This window comes from Canis aureus, chromosome X, assembly GCF_053574225.1.
Source record: "Canis aureus isolate CA01 chromosome X, VMU_Caureus_v.1.0, whole genome shotgun sequence".
In the NCBI taxonomy this organism is placed as follows: domain Eukaryota; kingdom Metazoa; phylum Chordata; class Mammalia; order Carnivora; family Canidae; genus Canis; species Canis aureus.
Genome location: NC_135649.1, coordinates 3,694,623 through 3,722,548, shown reverse-complemented (window position 1 = coordinate 3,722,548; position 27,926 = coordinate 3,694,623). Strand labels below are relative to the sequence as shown.

The 27,926-nt window shown below is 37.8% G+C and overlaps 1 protein-coding gene across 2 annotated transcripts in view; it reads right to left on the bottom strand.

Moving 5' to 3' along the window:
- GABRA3 (gamma-aminobutyric acid type A receptor subunit alpha3) overlaps positions 1–27,926 on the bottom strand; it is a 326,698-nt gene that overhangs the window by 28,165 nt on the left and 270,607 nt on the right. For both annotated transcript variants that reach the window (XM_077889787.1, XM_077889786.1), the window contains exon 8: positions 7,594–7,746. In XM_077889787.1, the coding sequence (XP_077745913.1) occupies positions 7,594–7,746 (153 nt within the window). The remainder of the gene's footprint in view (positions 1–7,593; positions 7,747–27,926) is intronic.

Here is a 27,926-nt window from a genome sequence, read left to right as displayed (position 1 = left end):
AATGCAAACTGGTGCAGCCACTCTGGAAAGCAGTATGGAGGTTCCTCAAAAAGTAAAAAAATAGAACTACCCTATGACCCAGCAATTTCACTACTAGGTATTTATCCAAAGGATACAAATGTAGTGATTTGAAGGGGCACATGCACCCTAATGTTTATAGCAGCCATGTCCACAATAGCCAAACTATGGAAAGAGCCCAGATATCTGTAGACAGATGAATGGATAAAGAAGAAGTGGTATGTTTGTTCAATGGAATATTACTCAGCCACCAAAAATAACAAAATCTTGATATTTGTAATGACGTGGAGGGAACTAGGGGGTATAATGCTAAGCGAGATAAGTAAATCTGAGAAAGACAAATACCATATGATTTCCCTCATATGTGAAATTTAAGAAACAAAACAGATGAACATAGGGGAAAGGAAGGGAAAATAAAGTAAGAGGAAAACAGAGAGGGAGGCAAACCAGAAGAGATTCTGAACTATAGGAAGCAAACTGAGGTGGGTGGGAAGATGGGCATTGAGGAGGGGAGTTCATGTAATGATCACTGGATGTTGTATGCAACTGATGAATCACTGAATTTTACCTCTGAAACTAATAATACAGTATTTTAATTAAATTGAATTTAAGTAAAAAGTTGAAAAAATTGAAAAGCAAGGAGAAAAGGCCTATTAAGTCTGCCAAGAGAGTCAGCTGTGTGTGCTATAGCCTCTTGGTTTTCTTTCATATCTTGTTACCTCCAGTACCTTACTTACTCATTTATTATGTAAATGACAATTCATACTGGAAATGATAGTATGATTTCAACAGAGGACTCCAAATTATTGCCTTTGTACAAACAAAGTAGTTATCAAGGCTGATTAGCAAATCAAATTTTAAGCCCTGTCAGGAATTAGCCACATAACTAGGACTTATTAACAAACTATCTGAATTTGTAGCCTGGTAAGTTCCGGAATGGATCCCAAGGCTCAGTAATCCTCTGACCACACTGGGCAAGGAGTGATTCATGGGAGAAACAAGCTACCTCATTTATGGTTATTAACAAATGGAATTGTCTACCTTGGCACAGTAATAGCAGTGTGTCACTGGATAAATGGGGAGAACTATACTGCAATATAAATGTTTCTATACCATATCTCAGTAGAAGTTTTTAGAATTCTAGCCTCTAGAGCTTAATTAGAATAATTATCTTGTGAAGAGCTCTAAGCTCTTAGCTAGTCAGCTGGTAGGACCCTCAATCAAGCATTTACACTTTACAGATGGAAATGAGGTTTGGCATTGTAAGAGATCCAGTCCTACCACCCAGTGCTTCTTTTTCAAGACTCTTCTAGAATTTTATGACTGCTCCAACTGCATTTATTTTGAGAACTTCTAAAAGCTAGGACACTTCTTTGATAACACATGTCTGTCTATACTACTAAAGCAGGAGTTGCTTAAGAATAGGGATCATGAGTAATCTATCTCTATCCCCTCAACCCTGAATAGAATACCTGGCACAGAGTAAGTGCATAGTACATGTGTGATGTGATGACTGAAATTGCTCCACCCAGCCTGCAACCCATGTGGCACTGCAATACATGTGTTCCCATCAGAGTGAATAATGTACTACTTTTCTTAGAGTAACTATATTGTTATTATTATATTAGTTCTTATTCTCTTCTTTCCTCCCAACATTAACAAGTTGTCTATTCTGTGCCATACAGAGTTAGGTCCTAGGGACACAAAAACCAAAACATTTCAGACCACAACATTCAAAATGAGTGCTTACTTTCACCAGGAGACAATTAGAGTTAATCATACATCATGTACCTGTTGAACTCAGACACCACCACAAAGGCAAAGCTTTTTTTTTGGGGGGGGGGCAAAGCTTTTTGTTAATTCACTGTCACTCAGGCTTAATCCTGATCCAGAAAGTACATTACTGAGTATGACCCAGTCACTCATTTCTTCTTTACAACCCCTTTCTCCCAAACTCTTCTAATTCTCCAACTCTGCTATTCTATGACCAGCAGATTCACTTATATTCCCAACTTCTTCAAAAGCACAACCTCTTTTGATCTTAACTAAAACTTGACCCTCATATTGAATGTACTAGTTTCAGTTCTCAAAACATGGTTGATCCTTCAGAATCAAGAACTCAAGATATAGAGGTATGTATTTTCCTTGATCTCTAGTATTGCTTAGGCCATTACACTATCATAGTCTATGGTAATCTGTGCTGTGAGATTTCTATTTCTACCATAACCATTTCTACCATTACCCCCTCTTCATCCTTTCTCATAGATATTGTCTATAGAATACTTTCATCAACCTAAAGGCTACTTTGTGACCATTCCATCCCCTCCTTGGCCCCAGGTAACCACTTCTCTGCTTTTTTTCCAGTATGGTTAGATTTCTTCCCCCTAGAGTTTCATACATATCATACAGTATGTACTCATTTGTGTATGGCTTTCCTCACTCAGCATAGTATTCTTTAGGTTCATCATGTTGTTGCATCTATCTGTAGTTCATTCCTATTAATTTCAGAGTGCCATTCCACTGCATTGATATAATTTGTTTACCCATTCAGCTATTAATAGACATTTGGACTGTTTCCAGTATTCAACTATTATGAATAAAGCTGCTGGGAAGATTTACATATAAGTCTTTGTGTGAGCATGTTTTCATTTTTCTTAGTAAACACTTAGGGATGGGACTACATGATTATATTGTAAGTATATGTGTAACTATAGGAGATTGCCAAACAGTTTTCTAAAGTGCTCGTACCATTTAACATTTCCATTGGATGTATGAGTTTCAGTCAGCATAGACTTTTGACTTATGCAAATTAAATATTAATTGGTACCTTTATATACATAAACCCTGACAATGAAAGTCCTTAGAGCATTTTATCTCTATCTCAACTTAAATATGCTACATTATGGTCTAGTCTTTTATTCAAAATATATTGTATGCCCACTTATTATTTTATACATTCAATAGTCATTTAGCATTCCCCATATATTTGTTAATTTTACTTTTTAAATGCATGTTAAACCTTCCTTCTGGGATAATTTTCCTTTTGCTTGAAGAACTCCCTTTAATGATGGTTTGATGATAATACATTTTTAGTTTTATTTTTTTGTTTGAAAGGGTTATTATTTTGTTGAAGTCAGGATAGTCTATTTATTATTACTTTAAAGGCAATGCACTTTTTCCTAGGCTACTTTAAAGATTTTTCTCTTTGTTTCTTTGTTTCCAAAAGTTTCACCATAATATGTCTCTTGTCTTTTAATTTATCCTACTTGGATTCATAAAGCCTTTTTGTACTTGTTCCTTTTATGTCCTTTATCAGGCTTAGATAGGATTCAGCCATTATTTCTTCAAAACTTGCTTTTATACCATTCTCTCACTTTTCTTCTAGAATTCTAATTACTTCTGTGTTATACCTTTTCAATAAATTATATATTGTTTCTCACTCTTCTGCATTTTATACATTTTTGTCTTTCTGAGTCTCATTCTAACTATTTTCTTTCAGTTCATGGGTTTTCCCTTCAACTGTATGTAAACCACTGAGTTTTTATCTATATTTTCAAGTTTTAGAATTTCCAGTATGCTTACTCTCTCGTGTGTTTTCTCTACACAACACACTGTCTACATGATAGAATTATCATGTTAGTTCCACCTACTTAAACATGTTCATCACAGCTATTTGAAAGTTTGATAACTCAAATATCTGGAGTTATAGTAGGTTAGTATTTTTAATTGGGCTATAAATTATATGTAACAAAGTAAAAATAGTGTGGTTGTGCATTTCAAATTGGGCAAATGTACACAGTTGTATAATTACTACCCCAATGAAGATATAGAATATTCTACCAAACCAATAAGTTCCCTTATACCCATTTTCAGTCAATCTACCACTCCAGAGGAAAGCACTGCTTTGGTTTTTAACATTGTAGCTTAGTTTCGCCTGTCTTGGAATTTTCTATAAATGAAATCATATATGCTATTTTGTGTCTGGCTTCTTAGTTTGACATAATTTCTGATATTAACTTATACTGTTTTGTGAATCAATAGTTGTCAATACGCCGTATGAATATGCCACAATATAAACACCCATTCAGGGCAGCCCGGGTTGCTCAGCAGTTTAGCGCCGCCTTCAGCCCAGGGCGTGATCCTGGGGTCCTGGGATGGAGTCCCACATCGGGCTCCCTGCATGGAGCCTGCTTCTCCCTCTGCCTGTGTCTCTGACTCTCTCTCTCTCTCATGAATAAATAAATAGAATCTTTAAAAATAAACACCCATTCACTTGTTGATGTATATCTGGATATTTTCAAATTTAAGATTTTACAAATAAAGCTACTGTGAACATTCTTGTATAAGCATTTTATATATGTATAAGCCTTTTATATATATATTGTCATTTCACTTGGGTATGAAGATTGGGTACCTAGATTTTAGGGTAAATGTATTTTTTCACTTTATAAGAAATGGCAAAACTGTCTTTCCTAAGTGGTTGTACCCTTTTATATCCTCACCAGTGGTGTATGAGGATTCCAATTGCTCCTCAACCTCATGAATATTTGGAATTGTCAGTCTTTTTAATTTTAGCTACTATGGTATTTATAAAGTGATGTCTCCATGTGGTTTTAACCTGTATTTTCCTGATATAAAATGATGTTAAATATCTTTTCATGTTCTTATGGGGAATTTACATTTATTCTTGATGAAACGTCTAACCATGTATTTGCCAAGTTTTAAAATTAGACTCTTTGTATTTTTATCATTGAAATTTAGGATCTCCAATATATACTTTGTCATACACACACATACACACACACACATACACACACATTCTTCCAGTCTATGGCTTGCTTTCTCATTCTCTTAATGTTATTCTTTGATGAGTAGAAAATTTTAATTTTAATGAAATACAACTTATTCTTTTATTCTTCACTTATTCTTTGTACATTAAGGAATTTCTGCCTTCCAAAGGCTACAAAGACATGTTCTAAAAGCATGACATTTTTAGCTTCTATATTTAAACCTGTGATCAATCTTTAATTCTCTACAATGCCATTTCTGTCATAAATCAAGTTTTCATTTACGTGGGCCTACTTTTACTCTCTTTATAGTATTTGTTTTTTTCCCTTATGTCTATAACACACACTCTTAATTGCTATAGTTTTTAAATCATTTTTGACATCTAGTGGGGCAAATCCCTCCACTTTGTTCTTTTTTAAAAAAAGATTTATTTATTTATTTGAGAGAGAGAGAGAGAGAGAGAGCACATAATTGGGAGTAGGGGGAAAGAGAATCTCCAGAAGACTCCCTGCTGAATGTGGAGCCCAACATTCACAACCCTGAGATTATGACCTGAGCTAAAATCAAGAGTCAGATGCTTAACTGACTGAGCCACCCAGGTGCCCCCACTTTGTCCTTATTCAGGAAGATATTGGCTATTCTTGGCTCTTCTTTCATAAAAAGTCTGCAATCACTTTTTATTTATTTATTTATTTTTTAAAAGATCATTTATTTATTCATGAGAGACACAGAGAGAGAGGCAGAGACATAGGCAGAGGGAGAAGCAGGCTCCCCACGTGAAGCCCGATGCAGGACTTGATCCCAGGGTCCTGGGATCACCACCTGAGCCAAAGGCAGATGCTTAACCACTAAGCCAACCAGGCATCCCTGTAATCACTTTTTAAATTAACCTTTTATGTTGGAGGTTCTTACATCAATGCAGTTAGTGTAAATATGAACTCTAAACTCATGTGGGGCCACGTTTAAATTAAATAATAAATTCTTAAGGAATCCTATATTTTATACAGAGATCAGGTCAAAATAGACATTCCACACTGATTACTGTATTTTTTCTTAATGTTCTTTCTAGGGCATAATCCTTCAAAGGTATTGGATTTATGGGATGAATCTTTGTATTCATTTCCTATGGTTTATGTGAAAAAACTACCACACATTTAGTAGCTTAAAACAACACAAATATTTTTTCTTACACTACTGAAGGCCAGAGGTCTGGCAGTTTTATGGGCCCCTTCCCCCTCTTTCAGAGCCAATAGCATATAGTATCTTCAAATCTCTCCACCTTCCTACATCACACTGCCTTTTGCTCTGTATTCAAATATCTTTCTGCCTCCCTCTGATAAGGACACTTGTGATTATACTTAGGGCCCAACCAGATAACCCAGGGTAATCTCTCCATCTCAAGATTCTTAATTTACTACACATTTGCACTGTCCCTTTGCCACATAGGATAACATTCACAGGTTCCAGAGATTAGGACATGGAACTATTTGGGGGCCATGATTTAGTCTACCACAGCCCTAGTTATAATCCTAAACTTCACTCGGGCTCAAAGCCTTTCTTGTGTAACCTTAAAACTCAAAATATTATTTACTAAGACTAGTAGTCCATCTTCCAACTAAACTATAACAGTATCAGTTCATGTGATTAACACTCCAATTTTTAGTTCCCTCTTCCATTTGGGTCCTTGAGTATTTCCTTTAATTTCTTATCAGCTAAGATATTTAAAAATAATGTTTTTTATATTTTGTCTAGCTTTTCTAGGATTTTGTAGAAGACTTTTCAGGGTGTGTAGTTTGTTATATTTCTAAAAATTGTTGACTCCTTTATAGATTCTGCTCTCTCCACTTCATTAGAACTTTTCAAGAACCAAGCATATCACCATACTCAACAGTCTCTACATGCTTCTTACCTAAAAAACACAGAATTTACACCAGATTATTATTTCCTGCTTTTTGAAACATTCTCCTCTTGACATCCATGCTATCACATCCTTCTAGTTTTTTTCCCCCTACTTTACAGGTTACTCTTTCATTTTCTCTACTGCTGTCTCTTCTACCTGACCTAAATACTGCTTCTTTCTAAGACATTATTTACTATTTAACTACACAGTATAGCTTCAGGATATTGGTAGGAAATATTGGCCTTCTGTGTGGGTACTCAGTATATCCATGTGTATGCCTCACAGACACCACTGCCATGAAGGGAAAACAAGCAGAAAATGTTCTATATGTTTTAAGTCTCCCAGGAGAAAATGCTAATGATGTATAAATCTCTTTTAAGACATCAGTAACTTTCTATTGAAGTAAATTTCCCTGATTGTGGGTACTATTGAAAAACCCTTCAAACTTCGTGTAGCATTTACTGATAATTTGTACTTTCAAAAAAGCTAGAGGAGAAACAGCAATGTCAGATGATTATAAAAAAAATGATCATAAAAAAGTACTCAATCCAATTCTCTGCTGTCAACTTAGTTTCCCACTTGTCACCATCTCTAGCTCTGCTCACTAATTTCCTCTTTTTCACTGAAGGCTCAGTCCCTCCCCAGTTCTTGAAGCAAACGTGACTGAGACAGGAGGCATTTTAGTAATCTTACTACTCCAACACTCTTCTTATTTCCACTTTTTTGTTAAGAATTCAGTTGCTTGAAACACCAGGATCTGATGTCTCAATTACTAACATTGGGCTGAGGCATTGCTCCCATCCACTTTCCTTATCCTTACTCTGACAGTCCATTGTATGACTTTGCCAATGCCCCCACCTGCTCATTATCCATAAAACAACACTCACCAAAGACCGTGCGGGCAGGGACAGATTCTCTGTTGAGCCAGAAAGACACTTGTGACAGAATGACAGTCATGATACATGGCAAGTAAGTCTGGATCACAAAGTAGCCAATTTTTCGTTTGAGATGAAAGTGGGTTGTCATGACGACATATTCTCCTGGAGAGAGAGTAAAATTAGGCAATACATAGCTGCATAAACATTGTTAAACCAAGGTGGGCTCCAATACATTCCAGCACCTCCCAAGTTCACATATCCAGATCTCTTTAATAATCATGAAGTAGTACAATTTTTTGTGCAAAAATGTATGCTAACACTGTACCAACACAGCTTGTTCAGAGCAATTTTGATACAGATCCATCCAAATAAATCAGTGTCTTAAATAATAATAAAAAACCAGTCTCTTCTACAGCATTTGCTATGTGATTGGCACTCTTCTAGCACTTTAACATTTAATATCTTAAAATACTTAACGTTTATAAAAATATTATAAGGTAGATACTATTGCTATCCTTATCTTATAGTCCAATAAACTGAGGCAAAGAGACATTGAACAACTTATACAAGGTTATCCAGCTACTAAGCAGTGGAGCCTGAATTGAAGGCCATATGAGTTCCACAGGTTATACTTTTTAAACCATTACACTCTGCTGTTTGAATGGACTTACAGAGTTAGAACCAAAAGTTCATATAGCAGAATGTGGGTTGGCATATATCACCCCATTCCAAAAGAATAGTGAACACTTACTTACTATGTGACAAACAACTTTGAGTGTTTTGCCTCTGCCCTCTCTCTCAAATACATTTTAAAAAAGTAAAAAAAAAAATCTTCCACCTAGGCTTCCTACTTGTTATGGGTTGCATTGTGTCTCCTAGAAAGATATGGTGAAGTCCTAACCCTGAGGACTTCAGGATGTAACCTTCTTTAGAAAAAAATTAAAAAGGTTGTTGCAGGTATAATTAGTTGGGATGAGATCATACTGGAGTAGGATGGTCCCTAAACCACTATGACAGATGTTTGTATAAAAAGAAGATAGACACACACAGGGAGATATATGATGGCATGTGATGATAGAGGCAAAGATTGGAGAGATGCATCCATTAGCCAGGGAATGCCACAAATTGCTGGCAACCATCATTGACTTCTCTTTCTCCCTCCTTCTTTCATGCGTGCATCTATGTGCACACACAGAGGTATCCAATCAATCAACAAACCCTGACAGTTCCTTCTTAAAAAAAATTCATACTTTGACTACTTCTCATTACCTCCACTACTACCACTCATCTCTTCCCTAGATCCTGTAATAGCTTTCTAATTCTAATTCGTCTCACCCCCTTCAAAGCATTCTTAGTATAGTAGTCAAAAACGATCATATTAAAACATAAGTCAGATCTGGTCTCTCTATTGCTTAAGACTCCAGTGGCTTCCCATCTTTCAGAGTTAAAAAAAAAAGCCAAATTCCCCAAAATAGTCCCCAAAGGCCCATGCAATCTGATTGCTCTACTATTTTACTTATTAGAGCTTATTATTTTTCATCTCTCTCCCTCTACCCACATTTGGTTTTGGCAGGTCTCCCATAGGCAATTTCCCACTTTGTTACCCCACCCACTTCCTCATACCTAAGCATAGGAAGCAGCTCTGGTCATCCAAAGCTTAAGATACAATCCTTTTTTTTTTTTTTCCTTTTAAGTAGGCTCCATGCCAAGAGTGGAACCCAGTGCTGGGCTTGAACTCATGGCTCTGAGATCAAGATCTAAACTGAGATCAAGAGTTGGATGCTGGGATCCCTGGGTGGCTCAGCAGCTTGGCGCCTGCCTTTGGGCATGATCAGGGCATGATCCTGGAGTCCCGGGATCGAGTCCCGCATTGGGCTCCCTGCATGGAGCCTGCTTCTCCCTCTGCCTGTGTCTCTGCCTCTCTCTCTCTCTCTCTCTCTCTCTCTCTGTGTGTGTGTGTGTGTGTCTCATGAATAAATAAATAAAATCTAAAAAAAAAGTTGGATGCTTAACCAGCTGAGCCACTCAGGAGCCCTGATATACAATCTATATTGTGTGTGTATTCAGCTTCCAACTTGTTTATGTGAATATGGAAAATAAAAATTGGCTTATTTTTAATTTAGCAAAGAACTCTCATACAAAATTATAAAATGTGTTCTTCATTTTAACTTTGGAGTTTCTCTTTTCTTTTTCAATGCTTTTATTTCTGCCTTTGTTCCCTGTACTCATCTGCTCTTTCCTTCTCCCCATCCCCCTCTCTTGTCTGCTTGCATTTCCACTCCTTTCTCCCCCTATTCTTCCCTTCAGCCTCTCTCTCTCCAAAGAAAATGCACTGAAGATTTATTTTTAATGAAAGTTGGACTTTGATTAACTAGGACAATTTTTCCTCTTCCACATCTTAGTCTCATATCTCTAAACTCCTATTAATCCTGTATCTGATCATGTGGAATATTTAATATATAAAATGTATAATAAATATTATTCATAAATTAGTTATATTTGTAGATCTAAAAGACAAAGCAAGTGGACTTTTAAAAAACTTATCAAATCAGGCATTAGTTTTAAATAACTGAATATATTTCCTTCAATCTTCTTTTATAACCTTCTTTCTTTCAATTTCTGTCTTCCTATCTCATTTCCAAAGAAGCAAAGAGTATGCCTAAGATGAGCAAGATGGTGAAATAGGACATCCCTGCTCCAGTATCCTATCACAAATATATAGATTAGTAATTATTTACAGACAATAATACCTTTGTTAAAGTCTGAGAACCAGGGGAGTAAAACTGAAGCATCCTCTTGGAGCACAAAATCCAAGACAAGCCACATTAGAAAGGTAAGAGAAATGGCTTCACTTCGCCACCTATTTCACTCCCCCAGGCCAGGCCAATGTAGCACCTAGAGGATTCCTCTGGGTCTGGGGTTTTTCTAGTGGGAAAAGGAGAGCCTAAGGCAGATAACCAGTTTCCCCCAGTATTCCAGAGTATTCCTGTGGAGGCCCATTTCTGTCTTGCCTACTGGAGGAATCAGGAAGGCTAGACCATTTGGAGTCAACTAGGAAGAAAGAAGGGGGGTGATGAAACTTACAGCCACCTGTGCTTGGATCTTGGCGGTAATACGGGGTCCCTGCTAGCAAACTTGCCTGATCAGAATCCAGCCAGCAGTCTGTCCCCACCTGTACAGGAAACTCAACCTCTGAAAGCAGCCTGCAACTCTGGCAAACAGATGAGTACAGGCAGAGGTACTATCCAACAGCAGAGTTTGGACCAGTAGCAAAACTCCAGCAGAGGCCTTACCTAATGGTGGTAGTCTAGACAAAACGATCATACCCCTTGATGTCCTGTCTCCACCTACCAAAATAGTGATCTGCACAGGTCTAAAACAGCCTGGCTGTCTTGCCTGGGGGTCATGGTGACCCCCAACTACCAAAATGGAAACCCCCACAGGTCAATACCTCCTGCTGCACTGCTGAGAGGGGGAAGGGATCATGGCATTCTAATCCCCAAAGTGATGACCTCCATAAGTAAGTTGAAACAGGCCCATTGTAATACCTAGGGATCCCTGCCCTCAAGCAGTAGAGCATGCCAGGGTTAACCTGTGTTTCAAAATAGTGCGGTACCCAACTGCTGCCAAGTAGCTAGTTCCCCATGCAACAGAGGCCTCCTGTGGCCCTGCTGAATAGTAGAGCATGGATCACTGAATCATGAATAGATAACCTAAACAGAGCAATATGGTACAAGGAGATATAATCAGTAATAAAGCAACTCCCAACAAAGAAACGCTGAGGACAAAATAGCTTCATGGGTAACCAAACATTTAAAGAATAATAAATGCCAATCCTCCTTAAACTCTTCCAAAAAATTGAAAAGGAGAAAGTGCCTCCAGAGTCATTTTAGAAGGCTAGCATTGCCCTAACACCAAAACCAGATAAAGATTTAGAATTAAAGAAAATTACAGTTGACTCTTAAATAATGCTGGGGTTAGTGGCACCAAAGCCTCACATGATGGAAAATCTGCCTATAACTTCTGATTCCCCCAAAACTTAACTACTATAATCAACTGTTGACCAGAAGCCTTACCAATAACATTGGATTAACATACAATTTGTATAAGTATCATGTACTGTATTCTTACAATAAAGTTAGGGAAAAGACAATTTTATTAAGAAAATCATAAGGATGAAAAAATATATTTATAGTACTGTATTTATTGATACTATAAGTTTACCTCATCTATTTATAAGACAAACCATCTGTTGGTGCCTACATCAATACTGTCTTTATAATACAAAACATTATAAATGCTATACATGTAGCTGACACTAGACATCAAAAATGAAAATGTGAAAAAGAAATTAATATTTATTTACAAATATAACAATTCATGCATTGATATCAAAGAAGCAGCAATGTGATTGCTTTATGGTAGCCTAGTATAATCAATACAATTGCTTCATGGTGGCTTAGCCCATACACTGATGAATGAATCATCATAACATTTTTATGGATACAGTATTATAGTCATATTCATAATGTGGTATTGGAAACACTGATACTTAAAAGAAAACACTTGCCTGTGATGATAGACTGATATGCATTATCTCCAATTAGAAGAGAGAATTACTGTATGTTAATGTAATTCTTTGAAAGCAAAGTTATAAAACAGAAAACTAATACATTATTAGTTTTATATAAAATATCACTCACTTTATGTTTATGTAAGGATTGGCTATCCACATCCATGCAAGCCTTAACACAGGATGTTCTTCACAATGAATATTTAGGTAATGATGATGACACAATAATGTCTCATACAATTCTTGCTGTACAGTTATTAGATATTCACTTAAGGACACAAACACATAACAGATAAGTTAATTAACTATAGGCCATGATGATTATTTACTATTCATTAAGTAGAATTGGATCATTGTAAAGGTCTTCATCCTCCTTGTCTTCCAGTTGAGTACATGGAAGAGGAAGAGGAGGAATTGGTTTTTCTGCCTCATGGGTGGCAGAGATGGAAGTGGTGGAGGAGATAGAAGGGGGGGGTAGGAGAGGCAGGCACACTCAGCATAACTTTACAGAAATACATTCTAATGTCCGTCTGACTTGTTTTTGTTTTCTCATTTCTCTAAAAACATTTCTATATGGTACCAATCCTTCTTCCACCACTTGCCTTAGTTTCAGTGTCCATATTATAGAAGGGTCCATGTCATAAAAAAGTCAAAAGCAGTCTCGAATAATTGGAACCCCTCCTCCAGATTGTCTAATGTCAATTTGTTTTCTGGCACTACTTCTACATCATCTTCCTCATTGTCTGGCACTGGTCAGAAGCACTCATCTCCATCAAGTTGTCTTCTGTTAATTTCTCAGATGTGGTGTCTATTAGCTCTTGAATTTCTACAAGATCCATATCTTGAAACCCTTCAATCCCCACTTTTTTTTTTTTTTGCCATACCACAATTTCTTTCATTATTTCTTTGGTTCTATCATAAATCATGTGAAGTCATGCACAACATCTGGACACAGTTTTCTCCAGCAGGAATTGATTGTTTCAGACTTGATGGCATCTTCAGTGTTACAATCCTTCCAGATTTTCATGTTGTTCTCTGTATTGGGGTTCTCCTGCAGAGTTGATGATCTTTAACATAGAGTACCATGTATAATGAAACTTAAAGGTCCTTGTGACCTTCTGATGCTGAGGCTGAATTAGAGGTGTTGTGTTTGGGGGCAAGTAGACCACTTCAATACTTTTGATGTTGAACTTATGGGTTTCTGGGTGGCCAGGTGCATTGTTAAATATCAAAAAAAAAAAAAAAAACTTTAAAGACAGTCCCTTACTGACAAGGTACTTCCTGACTTCAGGGACAAAACATTGATGGAAGAATCCAGAAGAAGTGTTTGCCTTCTTGCCATACAACAAAAAGACTGGCAGCTGGTATTGATCTTTTCCCTTTAAGGTTGGAGGGTTAACAGTTTTAAAGATAAGAGCAGTCTTGATCATAAACCTGACTACACTTTCACAAAACAGTAGAGTTAGTCTTGTCCTTCCCATCCTTAAATCCTGGTGTTCCCTTATCTTCCTTACTAATAAATGTCTTTTGTGGCATTTTTTTCCAGATAGGTCACTTTCATTTTGTGCATTAGAAATTATGCATTAGAAACCTGTATAGGCAGATATCTTTTTTCCTTAATGATTTTTTAATGGTGTCTGGGAACTCATCTGCTGCCTCTTGGTTACAAGATCTCTTTCTCCTGTTATTTTGACATTTTTAAAGCCAAAATTCTTTCTAAAATTATCAAACCACCCTTTGCTGCCATTAACTTCCCATACTTTAAGTCCTTCACCTTCCCTTTACTTTAAATTGACATATAATGATTTCACTTTTTCTTAAATCATATTACAGATATGCTTTTCTTATAGCAATCCTGCACATAAAAGCTGCACTTTCAATGAAAAAAACAAAGATATTTCACAAAAAATACAAGGTTTTTACCTGCAGATGTGGTTGCAGTGATACCTTCACAAATTTCCTTTTTTCTTTTTGTAATGGTCCTTACTTATGTTGGGTTTATTTACCTTGAAATGGTGGGAAACTGAAGCTGTAGACCTCAGTCTATGGTACATTATCAAGCAATTGAACTTTTCTTGTAATGTTATGACTTCTCTGCATCTTAGAAGCTCTCTTAGAATCACTAGTGGCACTTTGTATGGTTTCCATGGTGTTACTCAAGGTATTGCACTAAACATGATGAAAAATATGTAAGAACCATGAGAGATCACCTTCTACTGTGACACACAATTTACTGTAGAGACGAACTGCTCACAGGGAGATGATTAGTATCACATAGTGTTTTAAGTGGATACAACACTTGATCTCACTATAAGAGCAACAGGAGGTGGCTATAAAATTCTTAATATAATTCAGTATGTACTGTGGTTAATTTTATGCAGTTATGATTTAACACTGCATCATTACATTTGTTTACATTTCTTTCAACTGTGAATGATCCCTGAGCCATTTCTGTATATGTGCATAACTTTTGATAAATTTTAACTTTTTATAATATATTTGTATATATTTTATGGTAGCAAATAAAAACATAGACTAGTATCTACATATATTTTGTGTATTCATGACATATCAAACTTATTCTTAATTTTTTTGATATTCTGAGGCTATGTGGTTCATCTGTGAGTTTCCTCAAATTGTTACAAATCTCCAGATATTTTTCCAATATATTTCTTGAAAAAACCCCACATACAAGTGGAATCATACAGTTCAAACTTGTGTTGATCAAGGGTCAACTGTACAGGCCAATATCCCTGAAGAATACAGGCACAGAAATTCTCAACAAATACTGACAAGAAATTCAACAGCACTTTAAAAGAATCAAACACCATGATTCAAGTGGGATTTATCCCTGGGATGCAAGAATGGTTCAACATTTGCAATTCCATAACTGTGATACATCACATTAATAGAATGAAAGAAAAAAATCAAATGATCATTTCAACAGATGCAGAAAAATAATTTAACAAAATTCAATATTCATTCATGATAAAAAGCTCTTAACAAATTGAGTATAGAAGAAATGTACCTCAATATAAAAAAGTCCATATATGGCAAGCTCACAACTAACATTGTACTCAATGGTGGGTTGAAAACGTTTCCTCTAAGATCAAAAGAAGACATAAGTCTCCACACTTAGCACTCCTTTCAACATAATACTGAAAGTCCTGGCTGGAGCAATCAGGTAAGAAAAAGAAATAAAAGGCATCAGAATTTGAAAGGAAGAAGTAAAATTGTCTCTCTTTGCAGATGACATAATTTTATATATAGACAACCTACAGAATGGGAGAAGATACGTGCAAATGACGTATCAGATAAAGGGCTAGTTTCCAAGATCTATAAAGAACTTATTAAACTCAACACCAAAGAAACAAACAATCCAATCATTAAATGAGCAAAAGACATGAAGAGAAATCTCACAGAGGAAGACATAGACATGGCCAATATGCACATGAGAAAATGCTCCCCATCACTGGCCATCAGGGAAATACAAATCAAAACCACAGTGAGATACCACCTCAAACCAGTGAGAATGGGGAAAATTAACAAGGCAGGAAACCACAAATGTTGGAGAGGATGCGGAGAAAGGGGAACCCTCTTACACTGTTGGTGGGACTGTGAACTGGTGCAGCCACTCTGGAAAACTGTGTGGAGGTTCCTCAAAGAGTTAAAAATAGATCTGCCCTACGACCCAGCAATTGCACTGTTAGGGATTTACCCCAAAGATACAGATGCAATGAAACGCCGGGACACCTGCACCCCGATGTTTATAGCAGCAATGTCCACAATAGCTAAACTGTGGAAGGAGCCTCGGTGTCCATCGAAAGATGAATGGATAAAGAAGATGTGGTTTATGTATACAATGGCATATTACTCAGCCATTAGAAATGACAAATACCCACCATTTGCTTTGACGTGGATGGAACTGGAGGGTATTATGCTGAGTGAAGTAAGTCAGTCGGAGAAGGACAAACATTATATGTTCTCATTCATTTGGGGAATATAAATAATAGTGAAAGGGAATAGAAGGGAAGGGAGAAAAAATGGGTAGGAAATATCAGAAAGGGAGACAGAACATGAAGACTCCTAACTCTGGGAAACGAACTAGAGGTGGTGGAAGGGGAGGAGGGTGGGGGTGGGGGTGAATGGGTGACGGGCACTGAGGGGGGCACTTGACGGATGAGCACTGGGTGTAATTCTGTATGTTGGCAAATTGAACACCAAGAAAAAATAAATTTATTATTAAAAACACAAAAAAACAAAACAAAAAAAAAAAAATAAAAGATTATACTCTAGGGCAGCCCGAGTGGCTCAGTGGTTTGGCGCCGCCTTCAGCCTGGGGTGTGGTCCTGGAGTCCCGGGATTGAGTCCCGCATTGGACTCCCTGCATGGAGCCTGCTTCTCCCTCTGCCTGTGTCTGTGCCTGTGTGTGTGTGTGTGTGTGTGTATGTGTGTGTGTGTGTGTGTGTCTTATGAATAAATAAATAAAATCTTTAAAAAAGATTATACTCCAAAATATATAAAGAGTTCTTACAACTCAATAGCAAAAAAACAAAACAAACTAAAAAATCCAATTAAAAATGGGCCAAGGACCTAAATGGAATTTTTTGAAGACATACAAATGGCCAATAGGTTCATGAAAATGTGCTCAATGTTACTAATCATCAGGGAAATGCAAATCAAAACCACAATGAAATATCACCTCACACCTAATAGAATGGTTACCATCAAAAAGACAAGAGATAACAAGTGTTAGAGAGGATGTGGATAAAGAGGAACCCTTGTGCATCATTGGTGGGATATAAATTGGCACAGCTATTATGGAAACTACTATGGAAGGTTTACAAAAACTTAAAAATAGAAATAGAATATGATCCAGCGGGCTCACTTCTGGGTATGTCCAAAGGAAACAAAATCAGTATATAGAAGAGATATCTGCACCCCTATATTCATTGCAGCATATTCACAATATTCATGACATGGAAACAACCTAACTGTCCATCACTGGATGAATGAATAAAGTAAATGTGATATATAGTTAAACACACACACAAAGAGTACTATCTCAGCTGTAAAAAATGAAAAAATCTTGCCATTTTTGACAATATGGATGAACCTAGAAGACATTATTGAGAGTGAAATAAGGCAAAGACAAAGACAAATACTGTGTGGGATCTAAAACAGTTGTAACCATAGAAGCCCTGGGTGTCATGCTATATGTTGGCAAATTGAACTCCAATAAATTTTTTTAATAGCCTAGATACTTTCTGTGGGTGAAAAAATCACAAGTGAATGTTTAGAAAGCTTAGCAAATTAATTCACTGTGTCAATTAACTGACTAGGTTCTCTTAATATAACTCTTTTTTTTTTATTGGTGTTCAATTTACTAACATACAGAATAACACCCAGTGCCCGTCACCCATTCACTCCCACCCCCCGCCCTCCTCCCCTTCTACCACCCCTAGTTCGTTTCCCAGAGTTAGCAGTCTTTACGTTCTGTCTCCCTTTCTGATATTTCCCACACATTTCTTCTCCCTTCCCTTATTTTCCCTTTCACTATTATTTATATTCCCCAAATGAATGAGAACATATAATGTTTGTCCTTCTCCGACTGACTTACTTCACTCAGCATAATACCCTCCAGTTCCATCCACATTGAAGCAAATGGTGGGTATTTGTCATTTCTAATAGCTGAGTAATATTCCATTGTATACATAAACCACATCTTCTTTATCCATTCATCTTTCGTTGGACACCGAGGCTCCTTCCACAGTTTGGCTATCGTGGCCATTGCTGCTAGAAACATCGGGGTGCAGGTGTCCCGGCGTTTCATTGCATTTGTATCTTTGGAGTAAATCCCCAACAGTGCAATTGCTGGGTCGTAGGGCAGGTCTATTTTTAACTGTTTGAGGAACCTCCACACAGTTTTCCAGAGTGGCTGCACCAGTTCACAGTCCCACCAACAGTGTAAGAGGGTTCCCTTTTCTCCGCATCCTCTCCAACATTTGTTGTTTCCTGCCTTGTTAATTTTCCCCATTCTCACTGGTGTGAGGTGGTATCTCATTGTAGTTTTCATTTGTATTTCCCTGATGGCAAGTGATGCAGAGCATTTTCTCATATGCATGTTGGCCATGTCTATGTCCTCCTCTGTGAGATTTCTCTTCATGTCTTTTGCCCATTTCATGATTGGATTGTTTGTTTCTTTGGTGTTGAGTTTAATAAGTTCTTTATAGATCTTGGAAACTAGCCCTTTATCTGATATGTCATTTGCAAATATCTTCTCCCATTCTGTAGGTTGTCTTTGAGTTTTGTTGACTGTATCCTTTGCTGTGCAAAAGCTTCTTATCTTGATGAAGTCCCAATAGTTCATTTTTGCTTTTGTTTCTTTTGCCTTCGTGGATGTATCTTGCAAGAAGTTACTATGGCCGAGTTCAAAAAGGGTGTTGCCTGTGTTCTCCTCTAGGATTTTGATGGAATCTTGTCTCACATTTAGATCTTTCATCCATTTTGAGTTTATCTTTGTGTATGGTGAAAGAGAGTGGTCTAGTTTCATTCTTCTGCATGTGGATGTCCAATTTTCCCAGCACCATTTATTGAAGAGACTGTCTTTCTTCCAATGGATAGTCTTTCCTCCTTTATCGAATATTAGTTGCCCATAAAGTTCAGGGTCCACTTCTGGATTCTCTATTCTGTTCCACTGATCTATGTGTCTGTTTTTGTGCCAGTACCACACTGTCTTGATGACCACAGCTTTGTAGTACAACCTGAAATCTGGCATTGTGATGCCCCCAGATATGGTTTTCTTTTTTAAAATTCCCCTGGCTATTCGGGGTCTTTTCTGATTCCACACAAATCTTAAAATAATTTGTTCTAACTCTCTGAAGAAAGTCCATGGTATTTTGATAGGGATTGCATTAAACGTGTATATTGCCCTGGGTAACATTGACATTTTCACAATATTAATTCTGCCAATCCATGAGCATGGAATATTTTTCCATCTCTTTGTGTCTTCCTCAATTTCTTTCAGAAGTGTTCTATAGTTTTGAGGGTATAGATCCTTTACATCTTTGGTGAGGTTTATTCCTAGGTATCTTATGCTTTTGGGTGCAAATGTAAATGGGATTGACTCCTTAATTTCTCTTTCTTCAGTCTCATTGTTAGTGTATAGAAATGCCACTGACTTCTGGGCATTGATTTTGTATCCTGCCACGCTACCGAATTGCTGTATGAGTTCTAGCAATCTTGGGGTGGAGACTTTTGGGTTTTCTATGTAGAGTATCATGTCATCGGCGAAGAGGGAGAGTTTGACTTCTTCTTTGCCAATTTGAATGCCTTTAATGTCTTTTTGTTGTCTGATTGCTGAGGCTAGGACTTCCAGTACTATGTTGAACAGCAGTGGTGAGAGTGGACATCCCTGTCTTGTTCCTGATCTTAGGGGAAAGACTCCTAGTGCTTCCCCATTGAGAATGATATTTGCTGTGGGCTTTTCGTAGATGGCTTTTAAGATGTCGAGGAATGTTCCCTCTATCCCTACACTCTGAAGAGTTTTGATCAGGAATGGATGCTGTATTTTGTCAAATGCTATCTCTGCATCCAATGAGAGGATCATATGGTTCTTGGTTTTTCTCTTGCTGATATGATGAATCACATTGATTGTTTTACGGGTGTTGAACCAGCCTTGTGTCCCAGGGATAAATCCTACTTGGTCATGGTGAATAATTTTCTTAATGTACTGTTGGATCCTATTGGCCAGTATCTTGTTGAGAATTTTTGCATCCATGTTCATCAGGGATATTGGTCTGTAATTCTCCTTTTTGGCGGGGTCTTTGTCTGGCTTTGGAATTAAGGTGATGCTGGCTTCATAGAACGAATTTGGAAGTACTCCATCTCTTTCTATCTTTCCAAACAGCTTTAGGAGAATAGGTATGGTTTCTTCTTTAAACGTATGATAAAATTCCCCTGGGAAGCCATCTGGCCCTGGACTCTTGTGTCTTGGGAGGTTTTTGATGACTGCTTCAATTTCCTCCCTGGTTATTGGTCTGTTCAGGTTTTCTATTTCTTCCTGTTCCAGTTTTGGTAGTTTGTGGCTTTCCAGGAATGCGTCCATTTCTTCCCGATTGCCTAATTTATTGGCGTATAGCTGTTCATAATATGTTTTTAAAATCGTTTGTATTTCCTTGGTGTTGGTAGTGATCTCTCCTTTCTCATTCATGATTTTATTAATTTGAGTCTTCTCTCTCTTCTTTTTAATAAGGCTGGCTAATGGTTTATCTATCTTGTTAATTCTTTCAAAGAACCAACTCCTGGTTTTGTTGATCTGTTCCACAGTTCTTCTGGTCTCGATTTCGTTGAGTTCTGCTAGAATCTTTATTAACTCCCTTCTTCTCTTGGGTGTAGGATCTATTTGCTGTTTTTTCTCTAGCTCCTTTATGTGTAAGGTGAGCTTTTGTATTTGAGTTCTTTCCTGTTTTTGAATGGATGCTTGTATTGCGATGTATTTCCCCCTTAGGACTGCTTTTGCTGCATCCCAAAGATTTTGAACGGTTGTATCTTCATTCTCATTAGTTTCCATGAATCTTTTTAATTCTTCCTTAATTTCCTGGTTGACCCTTTTATCTTTTAGCAGGATGGTCCTTAACCTCCACGTGTTTGAGGTCCTTCCAAACTTCTTGTTGTGATTTAGTTCTAATTTCAAGGCATTATGGTCTGAGAATATGCAGGGGACGATCCCAATGTTTTGGTATCGGTTCAGACCCGATTTGTGACCCAATATGTGGTCTATTCTGGAGAAAGTTCCATGTGCGCTTGAGAAGAATGTGTATTCAGTTGAGTTTGGATGTAAAGTTCTGTAGATATCTGTGAAATCCATCTGTTCCAGTGTATCATTTAAAGCTCTCGTTTCTTTGGAGATGTTGTGCTTAGAAGACCTATCGAGTATAGAAAGAGCTAGATTGAAGTCACCAAGTATAAGTGTATTATTATCTAAGTATTTCTTCACTTTGGTTAATAATTGATTTATATATTTGGCAGCTCCCACATTCGGAGCATATATATTGAGGATTGTTAAGTCCTCTTGTTGAATAGATCCTTTAAGTATGATATAGTGTCCCTCTTCATCTCTCACTACAGTCTTTGGGGTAAATTTTAGTTTATCTGATATAAGGATGGCTACCCCTGCTTTCTTTTGAGGACCATTCGAATGGTAAATGGTTCTCCAACCTTTTATTTTCAGGCTGTAGGTGTCCTTCTGTCTAAAATGAGTCTCTTGTAGACAGCAAATAGATGGGTCCTGCTTTTTTATCCAGTCTGAAACCCTGCGCCTTTTGATGGGGTCATTAAGCCCATTCACATTCAGAGTTATTATTGAGAGATATGAGTTTAGTGTCATCATGATATCTATTCAGTCTTTGTTTTTGTGGACTATTCCACTGAACTTCTTCTTAAAGGGGAATTTTAAGAGTCCCCCTTAAAATTTCTTGCAGAGCTGGTTTGGAGGTCACATATTCTTTTAGTTGCTGCCTGTCTTGGAAGCTCTTTATCTCTCCTTCCATTTTGAATGAGAGCCTTGCTGGATAAAGGATTCTTGGTTGCATGTTCTTCTCCTTTAGGACCCTGAATATATCCTGCCAGCCCTTTCTGGCCTGCCAGGTCTCTGTGGAGAGGTCTGCTGTTACCCTAATACTCCTCCCCATAAAAGTCAGGGATTTCTTGTCTCTTGCTGCTTTAAGGATCTTCTCCTTATCTTTGGAATTTGCAAGCTTCACAATTAAATGTCGAGGTGTTGAACGGTTTTTATTGATTTTAGGGGGGGATCTCTCTATTTCCTGGATCTGAATGCCTGTTTCCCTTCCCAGATTAGGAAAGTTTTCAGCTAGAATTTGTTCAAATACATATTCTGGCCCTCTGTCCCTTTCGGCGCCCTCGGGAACCCCAATTAAACGTAGGTTTTTCTTCCTCAGGCTGTCGTTTATTTCCCTTAATCTATCTTCATGGTCTTTTAATTGTTTGTCTCTTTTTTCCTCAGTTTCCCTCTTTGCTATCAACTTGTCTTCTATGTCACTCACTCGTTCTTCCACCTCGTTAACCCTCGTCGTTAGGACTTCTAGTTTGGATTGCATCTCATTCAATTGATTTTTTTTTTATTTTTTTTTAATTTTTATTTATTTATGATAGTCACAGAGAGAGAGAGAGAGAGGCAGAGACATAGGCAGAGGGAGAAGCAGGCTCCATGCACCGGGAGCCCGATGCGGGACTCGATCCCGGGTCTCCAGGATCGCGCCCTGGGCTAAAGGCAGGCGCCAAACCGCTGCGCCACCCAGGGATCCCTCAATTGATTTTTAATTTCTGCCTGATTAGCTCTAAATTCTGCAGTCATGAAGTCTCTTGAGTCCTTTATATTTTTTTCTAGAGCCACCAGTAGCTGTATAATAGTGCTTCTGAATTGGCTTTATGACATTGAATTGTAATCCAGATTTTGTAACTCTGTGGGAGAGAGGACTGTTTCTGATTCTTTCTTTTGAGGTGAGGTTTTCCTTCTAGTCATTTTGCTCAGTGCAGAGTGGCCAAAAGCAAGTTGTTTGGGAAAAAGAGAAAAAGAGAGGAGAGAAAGAAGGAAAGAAAAGAGAAAGAGAAGAAAAAAAAAGGGAAGAAAAAGAGAAAAATAATGGAAAAAAAAAAGAAGAAAAAGAGAAAGAAAAAGAAAGAAAAAAAGGGGGTGGGGGAAGGAAACAAATCAAAAAGCAAAACAAAACAAAAACAAAACAAAACAAAACAAAACAAAACAAAACAAAACAAAAAAAGAACCACCGGGGAGTATCTTCTGATTCTGTGTTCTTTAAGTCCCGTGGCTTCTCCTGGAAGTTGTCAGTCTAGCTGGTGTTCTGGGGGAGGGGCCTGTTGTGCTGATTTTCAGGTGTTAGCAGTTGGGGGAGCTGCTGTGCCCCTGCCTGGTGCAGGGCTCAGTGGGGGTTGTTTACCCCGTGAGGCCGCAGGAGGAACAGCCCCAGTGGCGGGGCAGCTCTGGAAACCTGGATTCAGCTCCGGCAGGAACTCCGTCTGCAGGGCCTGGAGGCTCCGGGGCGGGGCCGCTGATCGGCTCAGCTGGGGCAGGAGCGTCCTCGCTGTCCTGGGCCCTCCCGGCCTCTGCCTGTCCCGGGGGAGGCGGGATCCTGGGCTGTGTCCCGGCGCCCTGTGCTTCGGAGCCTGCGCTGGTGGATTCGCGCTCCCGGGCCGCGCAGCCCCCTCCGCGGAGCCGCCGCCCGAGCCCCTCGGAGCTGCTCCTGGAACCGCGCAGCCCCCTCCGCACGGAGCCTCTTCCTCCGCCCGAGCCCGCCCGCCGAGCTGCTCCCGCCCCGCAGCCCCCTCCGCGGAGCCGCCGCCCGCCCCCCGAGCTGCTCCGGGTCCCGCCGCGCGCTGCAGCCCTTAGGGAGCTCGGCGCACTCTCCCGGGGCGCAGGTGTCTTAGTGTCCCCGGGAGCCCGAGGGCATCCCCGCCCTCCTGGGTCCTGCTCCACCTCCCTGGAGCCCCTTTCCCCCGGGAAGGTCGGTGCAGCTCCTGCGTCTCCGGGACGGGGCTCTCCTGTCCTGGGGACACTCGCCCCGGCCTCAGCCCGGCTCCTCGCGGGGCCCCTCCCCCTTGGAGGCCTTTGTTCCTTTATTTCTTTTTCCCCGTCTTCCTACCTTGATAGATGCGCGAACTCTTCTCACTGTAGCATTCCAGCTGGTCTCTCTTTAAATCTCAGGCCGAATTCAAAGATTTTCAGGATAATTTGAAGGTTTTCTAGGTAGTTTGGTGGAGACAGGTGATTTGGGGACCCTACTCTTCCGCCATCTTGCTCCTCCCCCCTCTTAATATAACTCTGATAATTTTGTATCTCTTTACATACTCTTCTCTACCTAAGCAAGAACCAAAGCTTTGATCAGATTGGAAGATTTTTTTTACAATTTCTTCATTTTATTTCCACCCTTACTCTCAGCTTACTATTAAGCTTATTAAGTACCATCTGTGCTGTGTGTGAAATATTGAAGGGTACAATATAAAACATAAAATGCATAGTATTCACAAGTTAGTTTTTATCTATGGATTAAAAATACAGATCTTACTATTAAGCTTATTAAGTACCATCTGTGTTGTGTGTGAAATGTTGAAGTGTACAATATAAAACATAAAATTCATATGTATTCACAAATTAGTTTTTATCTATGGATTAGAAACACAGAACAGTTCAGCAAATTAATGCTTTATATAACTGAATATATTTCTATAAAGTGGATCATTATATTCCCCTCTTCTTGATGCCTCTCTTTGTGTGTCTGATTATGAAAGACGACCCTCTAAGTGGTTTGGGGAATTTTCCCCTGCCTTTGCATTCCAGCCTATTAAGTTCCATTTGTGTTAAATGTGAAATTTTGACAATACAATGTAAAACACATTCACAATTTAACTAGTATCAAAGGTTGTGAAAGACACAAGAAGATTTTTTAAATAGCTTGGCAAATTAACTCATTATACTGAGTGGATATATTTTCTTAAATTTGTTCATCTTTCAATTCTCTTTTTCTGTTCCTTGTACTTTTATCTTTCCTTCTTTATTCCTTTCATCTCCATCTCTCTGACTTGTCTTTGTGTCTTACTCTTATTTTCTGATTATTTATCTAGACTACATGTCTAGAAACATAATATATACAATGACAGTAATAAAAATGTTATTCTAACAAATGGTCAAATTTCTAGGAATGGAAAAATAAGATCATATATCCACATCCTCTACTTAGAAAATTAATGTAATTTTGCCAAATGAGAGAAAATGGAATTGGTGCTGAAATAGGGAATGGTATGAACAGCTAAACACAGAGTTTGAGGACTTTTTATTCATTTATTTAACACAATATTGAATCTGGAGCAAAGAAGAGGAGTCCTCTGCTTAGAATTACATGCATATCTCATTTCATTTACTTGATTATTTATCTTATTGAAGTATAGTTTACATAAAATGTTATATTAGTTTTAAGAGCACAAAAGAGTGATCTGACAATACTATACATCACACAATGCTCACATGATAAGCGTAGTTACTGTCACTATACAAAGTTATTACAATATTATGAACTATATTCCCTATGCTTTACCTTTCATCCTCATAACATATTTATTTTATAATTAGAATTTTGTACCTCTTAATCCCCTTCATCTATTTTGCCCATAACCCACCCCTTCCCCTCTGGAAACCACCAGTTCTCTGTGTTTATGAGTCTTCTCTATATCTTGTTAATTTCTTTTGTTTTGTTTTTAGATTCCACGTGTAAGTGAAATCATGTGGTATTTGTGTTTCTGTTTGACTTATTTCACTTAGCATAATACCCCCTATGACCATCCATGTTGTCCCAAACGGCAAGATTTCATTTTTTATGGCTGAGTAATTTTCTAGTATGTGTGAGTGTTTGTGTGTGTGTGTGTGTGCACGCATATGCGTGTGTGTATCATATCTTCTTTACCCATTTGTATATTGTGGACACTTCATTTTCTTCCATATCTTGACTATTATAAATAATGCTGCAATGAACATAGAGGTGCATATATCTTTTCTAATTATTGTTGTTTTCTTTAAGTAAATACCTCAATACTGTGTCTTTAATAAATTGAATGTTTATGGCAACCCTCTGTCAAACAAGTCTATAGTGCCAATTTTCCAAAAGCATTTGCTCACTTCTTGTCTCTGTGTTACACTTTGGTAAATCTTGCAATGTTTCAAATTTTTCATTATTTTTATATTTATTATGATAATCTGTGATCACTGATTATGACTTGCTGAAAACTTAGGTGATGGCTAGCACTTTTTGGGAATAAAGTATTTTCAAAATTCAGGTATATACAGTTTTTTGACATAATATATATAATGCTATTGTACACTTAATAAACTAAAATGTATTATAAACATAACTTTTATATATACAGGGAATCCAAAAATTCACTTGACTCATTTTATTGAAATATTTGCTTTATTTTGGTGGTCTGAAACTCAACTGGCAGCATCTCCGAGGTATGTCTGTACTTCATACTGAGGACTGAGAGCATTCAGAGAGGAAAGCCACTCATAAAACTGAACATCCACAGATTATGGGTCTTTCTCTGGTCCAGCATTCCATTAATGTGCTGGACCCCACATGGAGTAGAATCCAGAAAATAATGTCCATAATTTATAATCACATGAAAACAATACACATATATGTGAGGTAATAATATTAATATGGTTCCTAAATCAAAGGGTATCAATGAATGTGCAGCAAAAAGTCTCCCTCCCATAGAAGCCCCCAAACCACCCCTCTCATTTCTCCTCCTATGATTAACAGCCTCTTGAGGCACCTGGGTGGCTCAGTCAGTTGATTGTCTGACTCTTGGTTTCTTTTTTTTTTTATTTTGACTTTTTTTTTTTTGACTCTTGGTCATGATCTCAGGGTTGTGGGATCAAACCCTGTGTAGGGCTTGTGCTCAGCATGGAGTCTGCTTGAGATTCTCTCCCTTGGCCCCATCCCCTGCTCATGGCTTGCATGCACTCTTTCTCCATCTCTCAAGATAAATAAATGAAATCTTTTTTAAAAAGTTGTAATTTCTACAATATTCTTTTTTAAAAAACAAAACAACAAAAACAACAACCTCTTGTGTATCCTTCTAGAAATATTATCTTTATACCAGTATATATCCCTAACTGTTCAGTGTTCTGTGTTTTGCTTTCTTTCACTCAGTATGTCCTGAAGACATTTCCTTTGAATGATACATCAAGAATGTCCTCATTCCTTCTTCAGCTGCATAGTATTATGTCAACGAATTTAATACATTAAACCACCTCTTTACTGATACATGTTGTATCAGTTTTCAAAACTAATTTGAGATGTAATATAATTATATCTATTTTCAAATAAGGTCACTTACTGTGGTACTGTGAATCAGGACTTCAACATATCTTTTGAGGGGACATAATTCAACCCATTACATCTGCATTGCCAATAGTGAAGGGAAATTGACATGCTAATACACTGATAATGGGAGCATGAATTGTTTAACCTTTTTTAAAATGGCAATTTGTCAATATGTATTGAAATTGTGAAAAATGTGTCTACTTTCTGAAATAGTAATCTCAATATTCTGACTTTCCTAGGCAGATGATTACACAGGGACAAAATGTGATATAGGAAAAGAAGGTCTTCACGGTGTTGTTTATAGCATAAAACACAGAAGATAATACTAAATGATTAGTTAAATGGATGATGATCCACACATATGAGGCTATTAAAATGAAGATCTTATTTTATTGAGTTTCACGATGAAATGGTACACTTTCCAGTGATAACAATACTAATCAAATCACTGTCAAGAATTCTGTAGCCTTGGAGTGCTTCTTAATTTTCTTTTTAAAGTACCTAAAACAACTAATAATAAATGTTTATTATGCCTATTCTAATTGCTTAAATATTATTATTTATAACTGACTAACAAGAAGCAACAAGTATCGGCAAGGATGTGGAGCAAAGGGAACCTTTGTGCGCTTTGGTTGATGGGATATAAATTGGTGCAGCCACTATGGAAACTAGTATGGAGGTTCCTCAGAAAGTTAAAAATAGATCTACCATATGATCCAGCAATGCCACTTCTGGGTATTTTTCCAAAGAAAATGAAAACACTAATGCAAAGATATATGTACTCCCATGTTAATTGTAGCATTTTTACAATAGTCAAGATGATACAGAAATAACCTAATTGTCCATCAATAGAT